Genomic DNA, 21302 nt, shown 5'->3' on the forward strand with positions numbered 1-21302 from the left:
GCCTTGATCTTAGTTTTATGAATGTTAAGCTTTAAGCCAACTTTTTCACTCTCCTCTTTCACTTTCATCAAGAGGCTTTTTAGTTCCTCTTCACTCTCTGCCATAAAGGTGGTAACATCTGCATATCTGAGGTTATTGATATTTCTCCCGGCAATCTTGATTCCAGTTGTGCTTCCTCCAGCCCAGTGTTTCTCATGATGTACTCTGCATAGAAGTTAAATAAGCAGGGTGACATAAATAAGCCATGATGTACTCCTTTTCCTATTTGGAATCAGTTTATTGTTCCATGTCCAGTTCTAACTGTTGCTTTCTGACCTGCTTACAGGTTTCTCAAGAGGCAGGTCAGGTGGTCTGGTATTCCCATCTCCTTCAGAATTTTCCACAGTGTGATTTAATTGTTCCCAAAATTGAGGAGCTTTTAAACTTAAATGACCAAAGCCTGTTGTTAACTGTCTAAGCCCATCTCATAATGTGGGGCCGGTGAAGGGGGGGTTTCCTTTTAATAGACGAGAGGTCATAGGTTTTGATTGAGACTTGGCTCATTGTTTTGATTGAGCCTTATGAGCTGAAAAGAAACTTAATGACAAGGGTCAGAGAAGGTATTATCAGTTGGCCAGGTGAGAGGATCCCATCTATTAGGTTCATGCAAAAGTAACTGCAGTTTTGCATTGTTGAACTTTGCCATTTGATCTTGGAATCATACATTCTTAAATAAATAGAGGGTGTGAGCTACTGCAAGGGGCCTCAGGGAAGTGTGTGATACCCCTATGCCCTCCCAGGCAGTAGAGAGTCCTGGGTGGGCAGCAGGTGTCATCTGGCCCTAAGGGGCAGGTAAGCCCTGGACCAGGAGTGCCTCTGGAGTTCTTCAGTTCAGTTTAGTCACTCAGTCATGTCCGACTCTTTGCGAACCCATGAATCGCAGCATGCCAGGCCTCCCTGTCCACCAACTCCTGGAGTCCACCCAAACTCATGTCCATTGAGTCGGTAATGCCATCCAACCATCTCATCCTCTGTCATCCCCTTCTCCTCCTGCCCTCAATATTTCCCAGCATCAATGAGTCAGCTCTACGCATGAGGTGGCCAAAGTATACTGGAGTTTCAGCTTCAACATCTGTCCTTCCAATCAAACCCAGGACTGATCTCCGTTAGGATGGACTGGTTGGATCTCCTTGCAGTACAAGGGACTCGCAAGAGTCTTCTACAACATCACAGTTCAAAAGCATCAATTCTTTGGTGTTCAGCTTTCTTTATAGTCCAATTCTCGAATCCATACATGACTACTGGAAAAACCATAGCCTTGACTAAACTGACCTTTGTTGACAAAGTAATATCTCTGCTTTTTAATATGCTATCTAGGTTGGTCATAACTTTCCTTCCAAGTAGTAAGCATCTTTTAATTTCATGGCTGCAGTCACCATTTGCAGTGATTTTGGAGCCCAAAAAAATAAAGTCTAACACTGTTCCGCTGTTTCCCCATCTATTTGCCATGAAGTGATGGGACCGGATGCCATGATCTTAGTTTTCTGAATGTTGAGCTTTAAGCCAACTTCTTCACTCTCCTCTTTCACTTTCCTCAAGACGCTCCTTAGTTCTTCACTTTCTGCCATAAAGGTGGTGTCATCTGCATATCTGAGGTTATTGATATTTCTCCCAGCAATCTTAATTCCAGATTGTGCTTCTTCCAGCCCAGCATTTCACATGATGTACTCTGCATATAGGTTAAATAAGCAGGGTGACAATATACAGCCTTGACGTACTCCTTTTCCAATTTGGAAGCAGTCTGTTGTTCCATGTCCAGTTCTAACTGTTGCTTCCTGACCTGCATGCAGATTTCTCAAGAGGTAGGTCATGTGATCTGGTATTTCCATCTCTTTCAGAATTTTCCACAGTTTATTGTTAACCACACAGTCAAAGGCTTTGGCATAGTCAATAAAGCAGAAGTAGATGTTTTTCTGGAACTCTCTTGCTTTTTGGATGATCTAGCAGATGTTGGCAATTTGATCTCTCGTTTCTCTGCCTTTTCTAAAACTAGCTTGAACATCTGGAAGTTCACGGTTCATGTATTGCGGAAGCCTGGCTTGGAGAATTTTGAGCATTACTTTACTAGCGTATGAGATGAGTGCAATTATGCGGTAGTTTGAGCATTCTTTGACATTGCCTTTCTTTGGGATTGGAATGAAAACTGACCTTTTCTAGTCCTGTGGCCACTGCTGAGTATTCCAAATTTGCTGGCATATTGAGTGCAGCACTTTCACAGCATCATCTTTCAGGATTTGAAATAGCTCAACTGGAATTCCATCAACTCCACTAGCTTTGTTTGTAGTGATGCTTCCTAAGGCCCACTTGACTTCACATTCCATGATGTCTAGCTCTAGGTGAGTGATCACACCATGGTGATTATCTGGGTCATGCACATCTTTTTTGTACAGTTCTTCTGTGTATCTTTTTCTTCTGGAGTTCTCCTGTCTCTATTCCCACCTCACTGCTCCAGGGTTCACTTGCAGCAGGAATGAGAGGTCTCTGTGGTTGGGAAGATCACGTGATGAAAAGACAGGGCAGGGCCCCAGGCTTAGCTGCCTTGAGGATTCAGGTGCCCAGGAGCCTGAGGGTTGCACCTCCAGTGTAGGGATGGAGCCGGCCGGGGCCAGGGCGGTGGGGTTCCAGGCCGGCTCTGCCTCCAGTGCTCTTGGCCCCAGATCACCGGGAATGGAGGGACCTGGTCCTAGTGAGTGCCCTCCATGCTCTGTCCCCAGAGACCTGGGGCCTGTGGCCAATAGCAAAGTCAGTGGGCAGGGCTCTGGTCCCTCTCCCCATATTAGAAAAACAAAACAAGAACTCAGGATCCTCAGCCCCTGCGGGAGATCCTAGAGCCAAAGGAGACTTCCCCAAATTTGTCTGCACTCCCGAGGAGGTGGATGGGCTCGAGGGGCTGCTGGTGGTACCAAGCCTCGGGGTCCTCGTAGAGTTCAGGTAAAGGAGGGAAGTCCACTCTGGGTCTCTTCACTGGTCGCCATAACTGTCGACTAAAAATGATGCACACTGTGAGCGTTGCGAGTTGAGTTTTATTTGGGGTAAAATGAGGACTGCAGCTTGGACACAGCACCTCTGATAGCTCTTGGAAACTGCTCCAAAGAGGTCGGGGGGACGGGCAGTGTATATGTGATTCTGGCGAAGGGGGAGTACATGCCATCAAGCACTTTTTTTTTTTTTTGGTAGAGTTTCTTCTGTTCTCGTGGAGCTTCTGCTAGTCACGAGATACAGTAACTAGCAGAAGTATTTTAGTGCTTTTCTGAATATGAGGAAACAACTGGATATGAGGGGAAACCAGCTCCTGAAAATATCTGACCACCATCCGAAGACCTTCCCTGCCAGTTTCCTGGAGTACAGAGTACCTCATTCCTGAGGCACTCATTCCTCATCTCCACCCTAGACTCCTTGGGAGGGGGGAGGTCAGAGGTCAGCGCCACAGCATCGCGTGATTTCGCCATTGTAGAGGTACAATAGATGGCAAGCACCCACGGCAAGTGCCCCTTTGTGCCGGGGTCCAGCCTCGGCAGGATCTAGGGGGTACCGTCAGGATGAACGGCGTCGGCGAGAGAGAGAGACGGGAGACCAGCCTTGATGGGGCCAAGTCTGTGAGGGAAAGAGAGAGAGAGAGAGAGAGTGACCAGACGGCGGTGTGCAGCAGGGTCTGGCAGGGTCTGGCAATGCTTTATTTTTTACCGTAGCTTTTATACCCTGTTAGTACATTTCTAAGGGGAAGATAGTTTAACATTACATCAGCTTGTCCTTCACGAAACCAGGGTGTTTTCTGCATACTTCGTTGTTTATGAGGGTCTTGTACAGTATCTTCTGGCCTTGGGGCCTATTAACATTTTATGCAAGTCAGGTGAATGTAAACCTATTTTCCATTTCTATGGTGACCTTAACTGAAAGGTGGCAGTCTCATAGGGCAACAGTACAGAGTAGAAGTATAACCTTGTTAACACAAAAATTAATCCTTCTGCAGAAGTTGTCAGTTGCGTTTATCTAAGAAGTTTACCCCACACAGACTCTGCCGCTTCAGTGAGGCAGCCTCTGCCTAGCACTCCTGGTTGACAGTTAACAACCATTTCATTATTACTACACTAGGGCTAAGCTCTTAGTTTTCTAGATCTTTAACTGTATTACCAATGGTTTCCATAACACAACCTTAACACATTAAGAGTGAAAACACAGCAAGCAAACGTTAACCCAATAACCACTTTTAGAATAATTTTTCTTGTGTTTTCTAATAGGACTCCTTCACCCCCCAAAAAGGCTCTATGTCTATTAGGGTCTTTATATGATCAGGTTCTTTATGCTATTTTATGATTAGGGTATTATGAGCAATCATGCATATTAGTACCAAGGGCATAAATGCATTTGCCAAACAAACTAAAACTAAAATACCAGCGAAGGAGTTTAAATTAAAACACTCCTTTCATCTTGGATAATCTCATAAGATACCACAAGCCGGGAAACTTAGTGATTAAAGTTCTAAATTGATTCTGATTTGGAAAGAGATCGGGGAAGGCCTTCTGCCTGTGTCACAGAAATTAGGGAGTAGTCTATTGAAGCAAGCATCAGAAATACAGATATCATCTTTGAGGTTAGCGCCAGGGCAGCTTTTCAGAATCCCTGAAAACCGGATCCGCCTTGCCTGTCAGGTTTTCTCCTGGTGACCTTGTCTTGGGTGGGATCTTACTTGTTGGCTCCGGGCACCTTTGTGGTTTAAGAGTTGCACTCTCTCTCTCCCCTGGTGTTCATCCCAGGTGGTTTGGGAACCTGACTTCTCTGAAGGAGTCCATCTCCAGACTTGCTAGTAAAGGGTGAGCCTAGACGTTTTTAAAAGGGGGTGCTGTACCTTTAAATTCTGAAAGTGAACTTGGCTCAGGAAGGCCAGTAGTCAAGGTCCAGCCCCTAGAAGAGAGAATAGCTGCAGTCTCTGCATATCCTTGGCTGGGGCAGGCTCCTGGTGGCATGGCAGGGAAGCTGGGGATCCTCCTGCTGGCCCTCGTGCTCAGCCTGGCGCAGCCAGCCTCGGCCCGCCGGAAACTCCTGTTGTTTCTGCTGGACGGCTTCCGAGCAGACTACATCAGCAATGAGGCCCTGGAGTCCTTGCCTGGGTTCACAGAGATTGTGAGCAGAGGGGTCAAAGTGGATTACTTGACCCCGGACTTTCCCAGTCTCTCCTATCCCAATTACTACAGCCTCATGACCGGTGAGTACCCTGTCCTCCTCTGGGTGGGGAGGCTGGGCTGGAGTCTGTCAGGAACAGTGAGCTCCTGGCATTCGAATCATGTTTAAGGTTTCAGTCTGCCTTCGTCTTTGGGGAGCCCAGGGGTAGGCAAGAAGAGCGTGTTCTCGGCTGAGATTCCTTTTTTTTTTTTTTTTTGGTGCATGAGTGTGTTATTTTCCTAAAGTTATTCCCTAGGACCTGTTTTGGCTTTGCAGTGTGGAGAACAGAGGACTCTATGATTAGATGATGGTTAAAGTGGTTATTTGTTTTGCAAATTAAAAATTCTAGCCAACTCCATATTTTCTAAGTTGAAATTTAAAAAGCCAACAGGTCTTCGTTTGTATCAAATTCCTTCTGTCCCTTTTGCTCCGCAGTCATCTGTCATCCTGGAACTGTTTTGGCTTGTTGGGCTATGAAAGTTACACGTGGGATTCCTGGATGGCTCGGAGGGAGTATTCAGGTCATATCCTAAACTATTACTTAGCAACACTACTTGCTCCTTCTTTTGCCTTTTCGGGCCAGGTAAAATGACATGGAGAAGAAAAAACTAATGCATAGTTCAGATTCCTGTTTTTAACTTCTAGCATCTGTTAAGAAAACAAAGCCCAAAACCCCAGCTCACTCAGACTGTGCCGATGTTTGGGAAAGCTGACTTTTGCCTCAAGATAAACTTTGCCTAGGATTGCAGGCACACCAAATGTGATTCCATGAACTCGGTCCTCTATCTGTGTCACAGAATGTACATCCCGATGGCACAATGGGATTCCTAGCTTCCAGTGTGTTTACCAGTTAACCACTGTAAGGGCCAGCAAGAGGCACTCAGAAGGAATTTAGCAAACTGTCCAGGGACGCTGGTAAGAATGCACTGTTATTGATGATGCTTATGTAGGACTTAGCTCTGTGCTCTGTGCTCTGAGCGCAGGGGAAAACTCCATGAATTATGTTAACAGGAAGGGAATGAGAATTCTTGTGTTTCATTATGGATCTTCACAGAACAGCAAAGCCCCAGGATTCTGGAAAGATAAATTGCTATGTCTGTCTTCATACATGGAGACTGAACGCATGTGTATATCAAAATGCTATAAAATGAAGGAGGGGAGAGAGTTTGGGAATTAGAAGTAAGGGCATGGAGAGGAAAGAAAATCCAGACTGCACACAGCAAGGAAATTATTTGTCCATTTTGAAACATCTCCCTCCGACAGACAAATGATCAGCATCTCTAAGATCTTCTTGTCCTCACTTGGCACGGCTCTCCCCTTGCAGGGAAGGAAGCTGTTTGCTGGCTGCTGGGCCACACATAGATGCTATTGTGTGTTGCAGGCCAGCTTCCACTGTGTCCGTCCGGGGGTTTTCACACACGCAGACCACCCCCCACAGCAGCTGTCTTTCAGAGCCTTGCCGGGAGACTCAATCCACGTGCGCTTTTCTCAGTGTCAGTAAAAGATGAAGAAAATCCAGTCTGAGCAAGCCAGACTCCAGTGAGCAAAAAGGGACCATTACAGTCTCCAAGAGAAGCCAAGCCAGTGACACGACCCTTTGTTCATCAGACGCCCCTGTTCCTGATGTCCCTGCGAGGACGAATTGGCACAAAGCCTCCATCACGCAGACACTTTCTTGTCAGGCTGTGGGTATCGTCTCGTCTCTGGTCTAGCCATGACAGAAAAGAGCCATGGCTCTTTTCTTGGGGGGACAGTGCAGATCCCAGGAATGTGTGACAGAGATCTTCACTTTCAAACGTGCAGGCTTCAGTAGCGGCAGCACTAGGGCTCGGTTGTTGCCGCTCCCAGGCTCCAGAGCACAGGCTCAGCGGTTGTGACGCACACGCATGGGTTCAGATGCCCCGCGGCATGTGGGATCTTCCCGGACCGGGGCTTAAACCCGTGTCTCCTGCATTGGCAGGCAGGTTCTTTACCACTGAGCCACCAGGGAAGCCCCTCCCCTTTTTTTACTTCTCTGGAAGCAATATTATGTATAGGATGTGTCCCGCAAGACATGTTCATGTGCAGATGTCTTTGGGTGTGGCTTGCCTTATACACAGTGAGCAGACATAAGGCTTGGAGCAGGACTGTGGGCTGGGTGATGCCCGGCCGTGAGGCTGCTGTCATGTCCGCTGCCCTGGACCTGACTCAGGGTGAAATCTAGACTATTTCCCCCAATGTCCATGCTTATTTTTCCACCTGATACTGAAAAATTCCTCTTTATATATATATATATATATATATATATATATACACACACACACATACATATACATATATATATAAGGAAGGATATATCTGTTGGGCATTGCACTTAGGGTTTGAGCATTTGAGCATTTTATGAACCAACAAAAGAATCATGCTAGATCTCTTTGGTATCAAAATACACACTGCCTTAAGGTTCCTCGGAATCCCTAAGATGGACTATAATCTCACTTCCTTACGTGAATTATTGCCCGTACCACATAAAGCCCTTGGCGTTCTCTTTGTGTAATGAGGAATGATGGATTACCGGAAAGAACTTGGTCTTGAAGCTGGGAGAAGGTGGTGGGAGTCCTCGCAGGGTCGGGAAGACTTCAGGCGCAAGTCATCACTGTGCCCTGAACCTCAGTTTCCCTAGTTTCTGGGTCCTCATCAGGCCAGAATCTCAGCTGCTGCCAGAAGCAGGCATGAAATGAGAACAAGTCAGGATGGCACTTCTTGGGCGGTCTGTGTGTGTTGCGCGTGCTGTGTGCTCAGTCGTGTCTGCCTATTTGCTACAGAGGACCGTAGCCCTCCAGGCTCCTCTGTCCATGGGATTCTCCAGGCGAGAATATTGGAGTGGGTTGCCATTTTCTCCCCCAGGAGATTGTCCCAATCCAGGGATCGAACCTGAGTCTCTTGCATCTCCTGCATTTGCAGGAGGACTCTTTACCACTAGTGCCACTGGGGAAGCCCAAAATGTATTTGCAGCAGGACAAATATGGCTTCCCCGGTGGCTCAGCAGTGGAATTTGCCGGCCGGTGCAGGAGATGGAAGAGACTCAGGTTCGATCCCTGGGTTGGGAAGATACCCTGGGGGAGGAAATGGCAACCCACTCTAGTATTATTGCTTGGAGAATCCCATGGACACAGGAGCCTGGTGGACTACAGTGGGGTCACATAGGGTCACAAGGAGTTGGACACGACTGAGTGACTGAACTACCAAATAAAGTGCTGGGAGACTGGGTGCTTCCCTCCAGACACCGGGCATTAGTGTCAGGGCTGAGATCCGAGGGCAGGCTCCAGCGGTCCACATGTCACACAGGGACCAGCATGGCGCTGACTCCAGTCCTGGCATGTCCAGAAGGTGGTGCGTATGACCTGGAATCCACAGACAGAGGTCTCCTTATGCCCAGTCCAGAAGGCAGCCGGAGCCTGGACAAAGGCACTTGATTAATCATCTACTGGAATCAAGGCAAAACCAAGAAAGTTAACTACTTAAAATTAATATCTGTGCTGCTACACTTCTGACCACCCTCCTAGAAATGCCACCTGAAGCGAATTCTTCCTAGATAGCAAGGCCCCACATTCTGGAGTGAGGGATTATGGGATAAGGTAAGATTTCCCTTGCTTTCAAGAAAATAGCTGATTTAAATTAAAACCAGCTGTCACTTGGGCCAAAGGAAATCAATGTAGATAGTACTTGAGAAATCACATTTTGAAAAAAGCCCACATCCTCAACCTTCTGCAGAATTCAAGGTTTCACCTGGGGGCCTCTCTGTGAGCCTCTAGCACAAGCAGCGTGGACTTGGCCTCCTGGCTCCCTGACCTCCCCTCCCCTGGATCTATTTTACAGACGCTAGTGTATATATAGGGCTTTCCAGGAGGCACATTGGTAAAGAATCCATCTGTCAATGCAGGAGACGCAGGAGATGCACAATCAATCTCTGTGTTGGGAAGATCCCCTAGAGAAGGAAGTGGCAACCCACTCCAGTATTCTTGCCTGGAGAATCCCATGGACAGTGGAGCCCGGTTAGGTACAGTCCATGGGGTCACAAGGAGTCGGACTTGACTGAGGTCTCATGCAAGCGTGTATATGTCAATGCTAGTCTCCCAATTTGTCCCATCCTCCTCTTCCCCGTCTGTGTCAACATGTCCCTTCTCTGTATCTGTGCTTCTATTCCTGCCCTGCAAATAGGTAAATCTGTACCATTTTTCTGGCTTCCATACATATTTGTGTGTGTGTTAATATAGGATATTTGTTTTTCTCTTTCTGACTTACTTCACTTTGCGTGACAGACTCTAGGTCCATTCCCATCACTACAATCTCGTTCATTTTTGTGACTGAGTAATATTGCATTGTATATATGTACTTTATCTTCTCTATCCATTCCTCTATTGATGGATGTTGATGCTTTCATGTCCCGGTTACAACACTAGTTACAATAGTAACTAGGGCTGCAATGATGTACCTTGAGCATCTATTCTTTACGATGGACTGTAAGTGAAAAGTCGAATTTGAGGCATGCCCTTGAGGCAGAACTTGCTGACTGAGTATGAGTGACTATGGAAGAGCTAAGAGGAAGGGAACCTGAGTCAATTCCAAGGCAACAAGAAATTCAGAAGTCTGGGGCTCCTATGAGCAGAGATGGGAAAGCTTGGATAGCTGTTTGTTTGATGAAGTCAATTTTCATCAGACTAGTTTTCAGGTTGGATTAGGATATTCACCTGGACCTGGCCCTTGAGGGGATCAAAGACAGTACAGTGAAGGAGAGTTCCAGAAACATGTAGAAAAATGATGGGGGTCCAAGACAGAAATTGCTCCTGTGGGTCCCAGTGGACCCCAGTACGTGGACTTGTCTTTCCACTTGCCCCACCGCTGGTAGAGGATATTTCTCGCTGACACACAGTTAAATCTGTCTTCTCAACTGCATGAACTTTTGTCTGAATTTTGTCCCTTACTTCCCAGAGACACCTAATGACATCCTTTCACGTTTCCACTTAAAACTACAGCGTGCGTAGTGGATGCTGAGGAGTGGGTGTGGGAGGTGTCCGGGTGGCTGAATGGGTTAGGAACCCTCAGAGGCTCAAGGCTGCAGGAAAAAAGCATCTTCCAAGAATTTACGAAAGTAACCTCTCTCAGCGCGTCATTATTTCAGCTCCCACCACCAGACCTGTCTACACTGAAGTGCCACTTTTCAAAAAGCCTGTTTCTCTTGGCGTCCACGGTGACTCCAGGGCGCTCTTGTTACAGGGGTTCGTCTAGCTTCAAGAAACACATTCCCGGCAGGAGGGGCTGGCGAGGGTGGCGGGCAGAGCTTAAAGGCGCGCTGAAAGTCTTTGATTCTGATCACAGCAAGCCCTCCTTCAGGAGGTTCCCCACACACAGCCAGGCAGTCCCCACCCCAGGCGGGTCTCCCGTCTCACTCCCGTCTCCCCGCTGCTGACCGAGGGGATGCAGGCCTGCTGCCTCGGCTGCCCCATCACAACTGCTTTGCCACAGATGGGTTAGAGAGTACCTCAAATGGATTCGGAGGGAGCCTGAGTCAGCAGGTCAACGTTTATTTCAGAGACACTTTCAACAACACCTACTCAGGTTTCAGAGTCCCCATCCATGAGTAAGGCCATTGTGTCCATGGTCTCCCAGGAGGGGACCCTGGGGCAGGTCTGGGGCTCCTTGGGGTCCCGTGTTGGATCTGGTTGCTTGATCGTGACCTCCTCCTGTCTTTGACCCTTTCCTACGAGGAGAAGGGGCTTGAGAGCCGGGTCACATGCACCTGGACGAGGGCCGCCCAGGCTGAAATCGCAGACAGGCTTGTGTGAAGGGTATTGCCCATCCTTCGTGCCCTGAGGAAGTGACTTCCCCTGGGCACCTGCCTGGAAAAGTGGGTGCTCCTGCGGTGCCAGGACCGTGGCAGCAGGACAAGTGGGACCTGCAGCAGAGCTTCCCAGCTGAAAGGACGGCCTCCCTCAGATGCACGGGGCTGGAAGCTGAGCCGTCCTTTCTGGTCCTTCCTGCCTGTTTATCCATGCTTGCCACTTGACCAGCGCCCTTCAGCACTCCACTCTGTCCTGGTGGGGCTTCCCTGCTGGACAGCTTTGGCTTTCCCTCGGCCTCAGGAACATCTGCCAAGATGTGTAAGGTGAAGTAGAGATGGGATTCGAAGAAGCCTTCTGTGTAGATTTCATCAAGATCTGGTCAAGGGGGAGGTGGAAGCCTCTAGAAGGTTGTGTGTGGTGGGGGTGGGGGTGGGGATGGGGATGTTTGGGGCTCAGCTCAGCCACCCTCCCCACTTCCCCGGGTCTGGATGATCCTCAGAGAATGGCTGCTCTTCTTCATGAGCCTGGAATAACCTCCCGAGTTCTGATGGAACAGATAAGAAGCAAAATCGTGTTCCAGAGAGTTCACTCTCAGACTGTGTCAACAGCTGCTGGAAGCTAAAACAATCCAATGAAAACAAAAATGCCTTTTTTAATTTATCCGATTCTCAACCACCTGTTGGACTTTTGAACCCAGCAGCCAGCTATGTGGTGAATCATGCCTGAGGAGATTCCATCAGTGGACACAGACTGGCTCCTACCCTTCAAATGCGGGGATCATTGGGGTTTGGTCAGCCAATTGTGACACCCCTGTGGGAATGGAAACTCTGGAGAGTGACCTCTTTACTTCCCCATTTGGGTTGGAGGCCTCTCCCAGAACGTCCTGTCCTTCCCTTGGCTGATACCACTTCTTACTTCTGGAAGGCTCTCCTCCCATCCTCCCTGCAGCCCCAGCCTCAATCCCAGCCCAGCTGCAGCTGCCTTCCAACCCATCTTTCTCTTTCAGGCCAAAGTAAGAGGCCCCCCACCCCCCATACGGCCTTGACCCAAAGATGGTCACTTTTCAGAGCTGGGTAGTGCTTTGAGATCCCATTTTCATTCATTTGCTGACTCCTATATTGCTTACTGTCTGAACCACTGAATCTGGCAATTATTACAGCAACATGTAACTTTGACATAAATTCATAATGTACATTTGTGTATGATCACTCCTTATGCAGGGCTATGCAAACGTTTTCTAGGTGAGACTGCTCTTCTGAAGGGACATGTCCTCTGTCTTGGATGAGCTTGTAATGAAGCTGAACAGCTCAGAGTGTGTGAAGTCACAGGCCAGGACAGAACAGGGACAGAGGGTGCAGGGACCACTTCTGAGGAGGTTTGCTGAGGTGATGGTATTTGAGTAAAGCCTGAAGGGTGTGGGAAAGTGAAAGTGTTAGTCGTTCAGTCACGTCCAACTCTTTGCGACTCCATGGACTGTAGCCCACCAGGCTCTTCTGTTCATGGGTAATCTCCAGGCAAGAATACTGGAATGGGTTGCCATTTCCTTTTCCAGGGGACCTTCCCAACCCAGGGATCAAACCCAGGTCTCCCACGTTGCAGGCAGACTCTTTATCACCTGAGCCACCAGGATTTGAGGGAGGAATTGAAACCTGGAGAAAAGGCTGGGTGGGGAGGCGGGAATGATGGAGCGTTTGGAGAGCAGAGCTGGGCTTTGAGACAATTACTCTGACATTTCTGAGCTGTGTGGATTTGGGCAAGGCCATCCAAGTCCAAGGGGAGAGTTAAGGAGCCTCAGAGTCAAGTCTCCAGAGTGAACCTGGGGTCGGGGGTCTGATAGGGAACTGGCAAGACTAGTTGGGTGTGGAGGATCAGAGAAACAATTTCAGGATCAGATAAGAATTTGACCAGAATTAGGGGAAGATGAATAAGTCCATCTGTATGTAAAGTGGATCCAAGTTCACAGACTTGAGTGTATTGGTTCAGTCAGTTCAGTTGTTCAGTCATGTCCGACTCTGCGACCCCATGGACTGCAGCTCGGCAGGCCTCCCTGCCCATCCATCACCAACTCCTGGAGTTTACTCAAACTCATGTCCATTGAGTATATTAGAAATTGTTCATTTCTTGATCTTCTTTTAAAAAAAAAACATCTAAATGGGTAAACTTGAAAACATTCTAAGTCAACTAAGCCATACACAAAAATAGATAGATTGTTTAATTCCACTTAACCTGCGGTACCCAGAATCGTCAAATTCACAGAGATAGTGAGTGGAAGGTGGTTATCAGGGGCTGGGGGAATAAGGAGTTAATGCTGAATGAGACAGAGTTTCAGTTTGGGATAATAAAAAGTTCTAGAGATGGGTGGTGCTGATGGTTGCACACACAAAGTGAATGTTCTTCCTACCATTTAACTGTATACTTAAAAGTGGTTCAAGTGGTAAGTTTTATATTACAGATATTTTACTGCAATAAAAAATAAGTAAATCTCAATCTGACTCTGACCTCCATCACACTGGGCTCAGTGGAGATTCAGTTTCAGTCTTTACTGGGTGGGTGGTGATGTGACCTCTTTTCCTCCTCTATGATTTTGCAAAGGTCCTGGACCACATACCCAGTCCTAAGGCATTGGGACTTCAGCCCTGAGTCATTAGTCTTCTGAGAGTTTTATACTTTTAGTTCTTACATCTAGGTTCACGATACATGTGGAGCTAATTTTTGTGTATGGTGTGAGATAACTGTTCTGGCACCATTTGTTGATATAATAATTTCTTTCCTGCTGAATTTTCTTGACATTTTTGTAGAAAATCAACTGACCATGAATGTTAGAGTTTATTCCTGGGCTCTCAGTTTAACTCTCTCTGTTTGTCCTAATACTAGGACCATGCGGTCATGATCACTGTAGCTTTGTAGTAAGTTGTGAAATTGGGATGTGTATGTTTTTCCACTTTGTACTTCTTGAAGATTGTTTTGGCTATCTTGAGTCACTTATATTTCCAAATGAGTTTTAGTATGAACTTTTCAATTTCTGGGGGAAAAAAAACTCGAGCTAGGATTTTCTTAGGTGTTGTATTGAATCTATACAACAATTTAGGACGTATTACCAATGTAACAATATTAAATTTTTTGATCCACAAACATGGGACATCCTTTCAGGTTCCAAAGTGTTCCCACAATGCTTTATAATTTTCAGCACACAAGTCTTTCCCTTCTTTTAAAAAAAACTTCTAGGCATTTTATTTTTTATTTTATTATGAATGGAATTATTTTCTTAATTTCACTTTTGTAGTATATGAAAACTCAGTGGCTTTCTGGGTGTTGATCTTGCATCTCGCTACCTTGCTGAATTTGTTTATTAGCTCTAATTGAATTTTGTGGATTCCTCGGGATTTTCTGCATCGCAAGGATCTTCAAGATCCTATTTGCTGCAAATAAAAACAGTTACTTCTTCCTTTCTAATCTTGATATCTTCAAATGATCTTTATAATCCCCTTGGAAGCTATGTAAAGGGCAAATTCGCAGATGAGAGAGCTCAAATCTCGGGAGGGTAAGCAGTTAGTCCGAGGTTACCTAGCCAGGAAATGGGTAAATCAGGACCAGAGCAGAGGACTTCTGCACCCCCCATCCATTCCTCAGCATCTTGGCCACGCTGCCTCTGGTCGCTGGACTCAGAATCTGTGATACAATGGAGGCCTATGTCTCAGCAGCACGCCTGTTGTCCTCCTTTGTTACAAGCAGCCAGATTCAGTCAAGAGGGAACAGAATGTACATTTCCCGAGTGCCTACCAGATTTCTACATCTGTGTATCTACAGTACATAGTGCGAGGTGCTTTCAAATCGGATTTCAGTCCATCCTCAGAAAACCCTGTAAGGCAGGCCTGGTTACCCTGGTTTTATATCTGAGGAAACTGAGGCTGGGAGATATGAAATCGCTCATTCAAGCTCACAGAGCCCCAGGCTGGCAGAACCTGTGAGAACAGCATCCTGTGTTCCTGTTGGGACCTCCTGCTTTCAAGGAAGTGGCTCTGAGCGCAACGCTGTCCTGTGGCCGTCCAAGTGTCTGCCCCTCAGCTGGAGACCTCGTAGTTGCATTCATTATGCACACGACACACGCCTGCACACACACATGCCACAGTGCGTGTGTCCCTGCCCATCCAGGCTTCTTCCAGACCAAGAACCTCAGGGACAACTCTGCTTTTAAACCCTCCTTTATGTGTCTCAATGGACAATATGAACAATAAGCGCTTCTGGGGTTGAGTATAAAAGAGAGGATTCAACCTCAGACACTTAGCTACTTATCTCAGTCGGCCACGGCTGAACAGTTGTATGGCATGGTTTAAACAGGCCTCTTTTGACAAGCCACATCTGGGACACTGACACAGGCCATCGCAGTGACCCCGGACCAGGTGTTCGTTCGTTCACTTGGTTCTGGGGCCTGGGAGGGCCTGGCGGTCCCAGTGAGGGCAGGACCTTAGCTCAAGTGTCTCATGTACCCTGACACTTGGTAGGAACTCAGTAAGCATCCCTTTGTGTGTGTTAGAGTTACTTAGGACTTCCCCAGTGGCTCAAATGGTAAAGAATCTGCCTGCAATGCAGGAGACCTGGGTTCAATCCCTGGGTTGGGAAGGTCCCCTGGAGAAGGAAATGGCAACCCACTCCAGTATTCTGGCCTGGAGAATCCCGTGGACAGAGGAGCCTGGCGGGCTACAGTCCACAGAGTCGCAAAGAGTCAGATACAATTGAGCAACGAGCACTTTCACTAAAGTTACTTGGAAACTGCTTTATCCTAAATACTCAGCCCATTTCCTTTTAAATTCTCTTTCCCATCACACCCCCTACTTCTTACAGAAAGGCAGACCTTGAGGCTAGGCCACCATGGGGGAGCTTTGTAGTTCCACAGTGGATGAAAAATCCGAATGGATGCTGCAAACACTGCCTAAAAGCAGCCCGACAGCCCCCTTCTCCCCAGCCCCAGTCCACACCAGTTCAGGATAGGTTTCCGAAATGCAAAGTAGAAGTGTGTATAATTAAGTATTTTGCACACTCTGTCAAATGTTTTAAGAAGTGAGTAGATAGCCAATTGGAAACTCCTTATGGCTTACCTTTCCACTAAATTCCAAACCGGGGAGGACTTCAGCGTTGTGGTGGCTTAAAACAACTTCAGTCTTCTTCCCAAGAGATTTTAGGTTTGGGAGTTTAAGTCATTTATAACCAGGAGTATGGAAAAGTTTTCAGAAATAGCAGTTCCCTCGGGAGAATGGTGTGAGGTAGAAGGTATCCTTTTTACCCAGCTTCCACCTCAGGTGGTTTCGTGGTCAGCAGAATATGAATTTCTTAGTAACGTGAAATAAAAAGGCAGTGCTTCTATCAAAACAAGATTACCTTGTGTTTGACTTTACCCTGTTTTCTAGTCTTTCTGGTGAACCGCCTGTCCCCTCGCACGAGCCCCCTTTCTCTCCGCGTTTGGGTGCCCACCCTGGTGCTGACCAGCTCCTCACCCTGGGCGTGGCCCGCTCGCTTTTTCTCTGTCTTTTGATGATGTCTTGGCAAGAAGGGTGATTAGAAGCAAGAGGTATTAGTTCTAGTCTGGCTACGGTGGCTTCTAAATCCTGTGGCTTCAAAGTCTTTCTGGGTTCAAGTTTCTTTCCTGAAAAAAAAAATGAGGGGGTCAAGGGCTCCAAATAGCAGTGTTGGTCACTCAGTCGTGTCTGACTCTCTGCGACCCCGTGGACTGTAGCCCGCCAGACTCCTCTGTCCATGGGATTCTCCCAGCAAGAATACTGGCATGGGTTGCCATGCCCTTCTCCAGGGGATCTTCCTGACCCAGGGATTGAACCCAGGTCTCCTCCACTACAGGTGGATTCTTTACCATCTGAGCTATGGGGAAGCCCCCTCTTAGCTTGAGGGACCCAAGGAGTGGGTTTAAATGCTGTGACGAGGTCCTCTGTCATATGTATTGTCATGATTGCTTCTCTTTTTTTTTAACCCAAGTTCTTCTTTACAACATTTTTATTTATTGTTTGTTTGGCTCAGTGTTGTATTGAGCAGCACGTGGGATCACAGTTCCCTGACTAGAGATCAAACCCGTGCCCCCTGCACTGGGAGGGCGGAGAGTTAACCACTGGGCTGCCAGGGGCGTCTCCTGTTGTGACCAGTTCTGTTGCCCCTGGAACTTTCCGACCTTGATGCACGTCAAAGGGAAGAGAGTGTTGTTATTGCCCCGGGCGCCCTCTGGACAGCTGTGGCTACTGAACCCAAAGGGCACTGTAGCTGTAGTTAGCATTTGAAGCCGGACAGCCATACACTCACTTTTCAAAGGATGAATGTTGTTCTTACACTCATGCCTTGCCCTGTTAAGATGCATAGTTGTGATTTTTTTTTAAGGACTACCAGAGACCCTGTAAAAATGGTATCATCTTCTTTTTATAATAATTTTATTTATTTATTTATATTTGGCTGTGCTGGGTCTTCGTTGCTTTTCTCTAGTTGCAGCGAGCAGGGGCTAATCTCTAGTTGCATTGTGGGGCTGAGTGCAGCGGCTTCCTTGCTGTGACGCTCGGGCTCTAGGGTGTGTGAGCTTCACCAGTTGCAGCACGCGGGCTCAGGAGTGGCGGCTCCAGGCTGCAGGGCACAGGGTCAGTAGTTGTGGCCCAACGGGCTTAGTTGCTCCAACTGGTGAGATCAACCCCGGTCAGGGATCAAACCCGAGTCTCCTGCATTGGCAGGCAGATTCTTTACCACTGAGCTGCCACCAGGGAAGCCCCCAGAGTATGATTTTAAAAAGAGGAAAGTCACCTGGTTTGAGGTAGGATTGGGGAGCGGGGTGCGCGGGGAGGGGTTAGAATCCTAGGCCAGAAAGTTTTACTTAAAATCACATCCTTCACTATCAATTTCCCAGAGGAAAAAAGTTTAATAATTCTTTGGGGGGAAAAAAACTAATGGACTCCATGCCCCCCTGTTTCACTGGAGAAATCCCCGCATAGAACTGTGGCAAGGAAAGAAGGGCAGCCAGGGAGGAATTTCCCTGCAATTCCTCTGGAATTCCAGGGAGCAATTCAAGGTGTAGCCTTGAGGAACTATTTATGATTAATATATCGACTTCAGTCCACTCTTCCAGCGTGGGGCCTGCTGGCTAGCCAGGCACGCGGAGCTGCTGGGTGCTCAGCCTCTGAAACAGCCTAACAGGCCAGACCTTCTAATAGCAACATCCAGTGCCATCTTTCAGCTTCTCTCTGCGGAATTTATCTTTTGACCATCCCTGCTTTTGACAGACTCTTCATTGGTTCCCAAATTTCCTCCCTCCTCTCAATCCACCTTTATACTAACTTCTGCTGACTTCTCTTCTGCTAACCCCTTCACACGGAGGCTCCGTGTGGCCCTTGTTCTCCGGTCTTTGCTTATTCTCTCTCCCCATTTCGGTGGTCTCATCCCTCATGAGGTCTCACCCCTCATGCACACTTACTGTTGATTCCCATTTGTCACTACCTCTGCCCCAGATCACCACTACTTTGTCTACTTCATGTCTTTTTAGTTTTGCCTTTTATGGATATTTCACATAAATGGAGTCATTCAATACATGATCCCTTGAGTCTTGCTTCTTTTACTGAGCATACTATTTTTGAACAACAGACTGGTTCCAAATCAGGAAAGGAGTACATCAAGGCTGTACATTGTTACCCTGCTTATTTAACTTATATGCAGAGTACATCATGTGAAATGCCAGGCTGGATGAAGCACAAGCTAGAATCAAGATTGCTGGGAGAAATATCAATAACTTCAGATATGCAGATGACACCCTTATGGCAGAAAGTGAAGAGGAACTAAAGAGCCTCTTGATGAAAGTGAAAGAGGAGAGTGAAAAAGTTGACTTAAAATTCAACATTCAAAACACTAAGATCATGACATCTCATCCCATCACTTCATGGCAAATAGATGGGAAAACAATGGAAACAGTGAAAGACTTTATTTTCTTGGGCTCCAAAATCACTGCAGATGGTGATTGCTGCCATGAAATTAAAAGACACTTACTCCTTGGAAGAAAAGCTATGACCAACCTAGACAGCATATTAAAAAGCAGAGAGATTACTTTGCCAACAAAGGTCCATCTAGTCAAAGTTATGGTTTTTCATCCAGTAGTCATGTACGGATGTGAGAGTTGGACTATAAAGAAAGCTGAGTGCCGAAGAATTGATGCTTTTCAACTGTGCAGTTGGAGAAGACTCTTGAGAGTCCCTTGGACTGCAAGGAGATCAAACCAGTCCATCCTAAAGGAAATCAGTCCTGAATATTCATTGGAAGGTCTGATGCTGAAGCTGAAACTGCAATACTTTGGCCACCTGATGGGAAGAGTTGACAAGAGTTGACTCATTGGAAAAGACCCTGATGCTGGGAAAGCTTGAAGACGGGAGGAGGAGGGGACGATAGAGGGTGAGATGGTTGGATGGCATCACCAATGCAATGGACATGAGTTTGAGTAAGTTCCAGGAGTTGGTGATGGACAGGGAAGCCTGGTGCGCTACAGTCCATGGGGTTGCAAAGAATCGGACACAACTGAGCGACTGAATTGGACTGAACTGTTTGTGAAGTTCAGTCACCGGGTGGCAGGTGTCCATAGTTTGCTCCTTTTAATTGCCAAGAAATGTTCCATCATGTGGCTATCCCCCAGGTTTCTATAAGCTACAGAAATGTGGAAATAGTATTATGAGTATCTGTGTGCTGTGCCTCTCTCACTGTTAACATTTGGCACGTCTGCTTTTATGCTCACTTGAGAAATACAGAGTTCTGTCTTATTTTGGTTTTTGTGCCTGCTGAACCAGCTGCAAGTCAACTTCTGGGACTTCCCTGGTGGCGCAGTGTTTAAGACTCTGTGCTTCCCCTGCAGGGGGCGCAGATTTAATACTTGGTCGGGGAACTAAGATGTCACGTGCTGCATCAGTTCAGTCGCTCAGTCGTGTCTGAGTCTTTGCGACCCCGTGAATTGCAGCAGGCCAGGCCTCTCTGTCCATCACAAACTCCCGGAGTTTACTCAAACTCATGCCCATTGAGTCAGTGATGACATCCAGCCATCTGATCCTCTGCCATCCCCTTCTCCTCCTGCCCCCAATCCCTCCAAGCATCAGGGTCTTTTCCAATGAGTCAGCTCTTCGCATGAGGTGGCCAAAGTATTGGAGTTTCAGCTTCAGCATCAGTCCTTCCAATGAACACCCAGGACTTATGTCCTTCAGGATGGACTGGTTGGATCTCCTTGCAGTCCAAGGAACTCTCAAGAGTCTTCTCCAACACCACAGTTCAAAAGCATCAATTTTTCGGTGCTCAGCTTTCTTCACAGTCCAACTCTCACATCCATACAGGACCACTGGAAAAACCATAGCCTTGACCAGATGGACCTTTGTTGGCAAAGTAATGTCTCTGCTTTTTAATATGCTATCTAGGTTAGTCATAACTTTCCTTCCAAGGAATAAGCGTCTTTTAATTTCATGGCAGCAATCACCATCAGCAGTGATTTTGGAGCCCAAAAAAATAAAGTCTGACACTGTTTCCACTGTCCCCCCATCTACTTCCCATGAAGTGATGGGACCAGAGGCCATGATCTTAGTTTTCTGAGTGTTGAGCTTTAACCCAACTTTTTCACTCTCCTCTTTCACTTTCCTCAAGAGGCTTTTTAGTTCCTCTTCACTTTCTGCCATAAGGGTGGTGTAATCTGCATATCTGAGGTTATTGATATTTCTCCCAGCAATCTTAATTCCAGATTGTGCTTCTTCCAGCCCAGCATTTCTCATGATGTACTCTGCATATAGGTTAAATAAGCAGGGTGACAATATACAGCCTTGACGTACCCCTTTTTCTATTTGGAACCAGTCTGTTGTTCCATGTTGAGTTCTAACTGTTGATTCCTGACCTGCATATAGGTTTCTCAAGAGGCAGGTCAGGTGGTCTTGTATTCCCATCTCTTTCAGATTTTCCACAGTTTATTGTGATCCACACAAAGGCTTTGGCATAGTCAATAAGGCAGAAATAGATGTTTTTCTGTAACTCTCTTGCTTTTTCGATGATCCAGCGGATATTGGCAATTTGATGTCTGGTTCCTCTGCCTTTTCTAAAGCCAGCTTGAACATCTGGAAGTTCACAGTTCACATATTGCTGAAGCCTGGCTTGGAGAATTTTGAGCATTACTTTACTAGCGTGTGAGATGAGTGCAATTGTGCGGTAGTTTGAGCATTCTTTGGGATTGCCTTTCTTAGGGATTGGAATGAAAACGGACCTTTTCCAGTCCTGTGGCCATTGCTGAGT

At 46.9% G+C, this 21302-nt stretch overlaps 1 protein-coding gene across 4 annotated transcripts in view; it reads left to right on the top strand.

Annotated features, from left to right (window-relative positions):
- Nucleotides 1-21302, top strand: part of ENPP6 (ectonucleotide pyrophosphatase/phosphodiesterase 6) — a 105693-nt gene that overhangs the window by 20111 nt on the left and 64280 nt on the right. The window contains exon 1 of one of the 4 annotated variants that reach the window (XM_020876535.2): nucleotides 4932-5242. The exons of the other annotated variants lie outside the window; for them this stretch is intronic. Within the exon in view, the coding sequence (XP_020732194.2) occupies nucleotides 5002-5242 (241 nt within the window). The 5' untranslated portion in view covers nucleotides 4932-5001. Of the gene's footprint in view, nucleotides 1-4931; nucleotides 5243-21302 lie in introns of those variants that run through there. 4 annotated transcript variants of the gene reach the window in all.

Source organism: Odocoileus virginianus, chromosome 32 (assembly GCF_023699985.2).
Source record: "Odocoileus virginianus isolate 20LAN1187 ecotype Illinois chromosome 32, Ovbor_1.2, whole genome shotgun sequence".
NCBI lineage: Eukaryota > Metazoa > Chordata > Mammalia > Artiodactyla > Cervidae > Odocoileus > Odocoileus virginianus.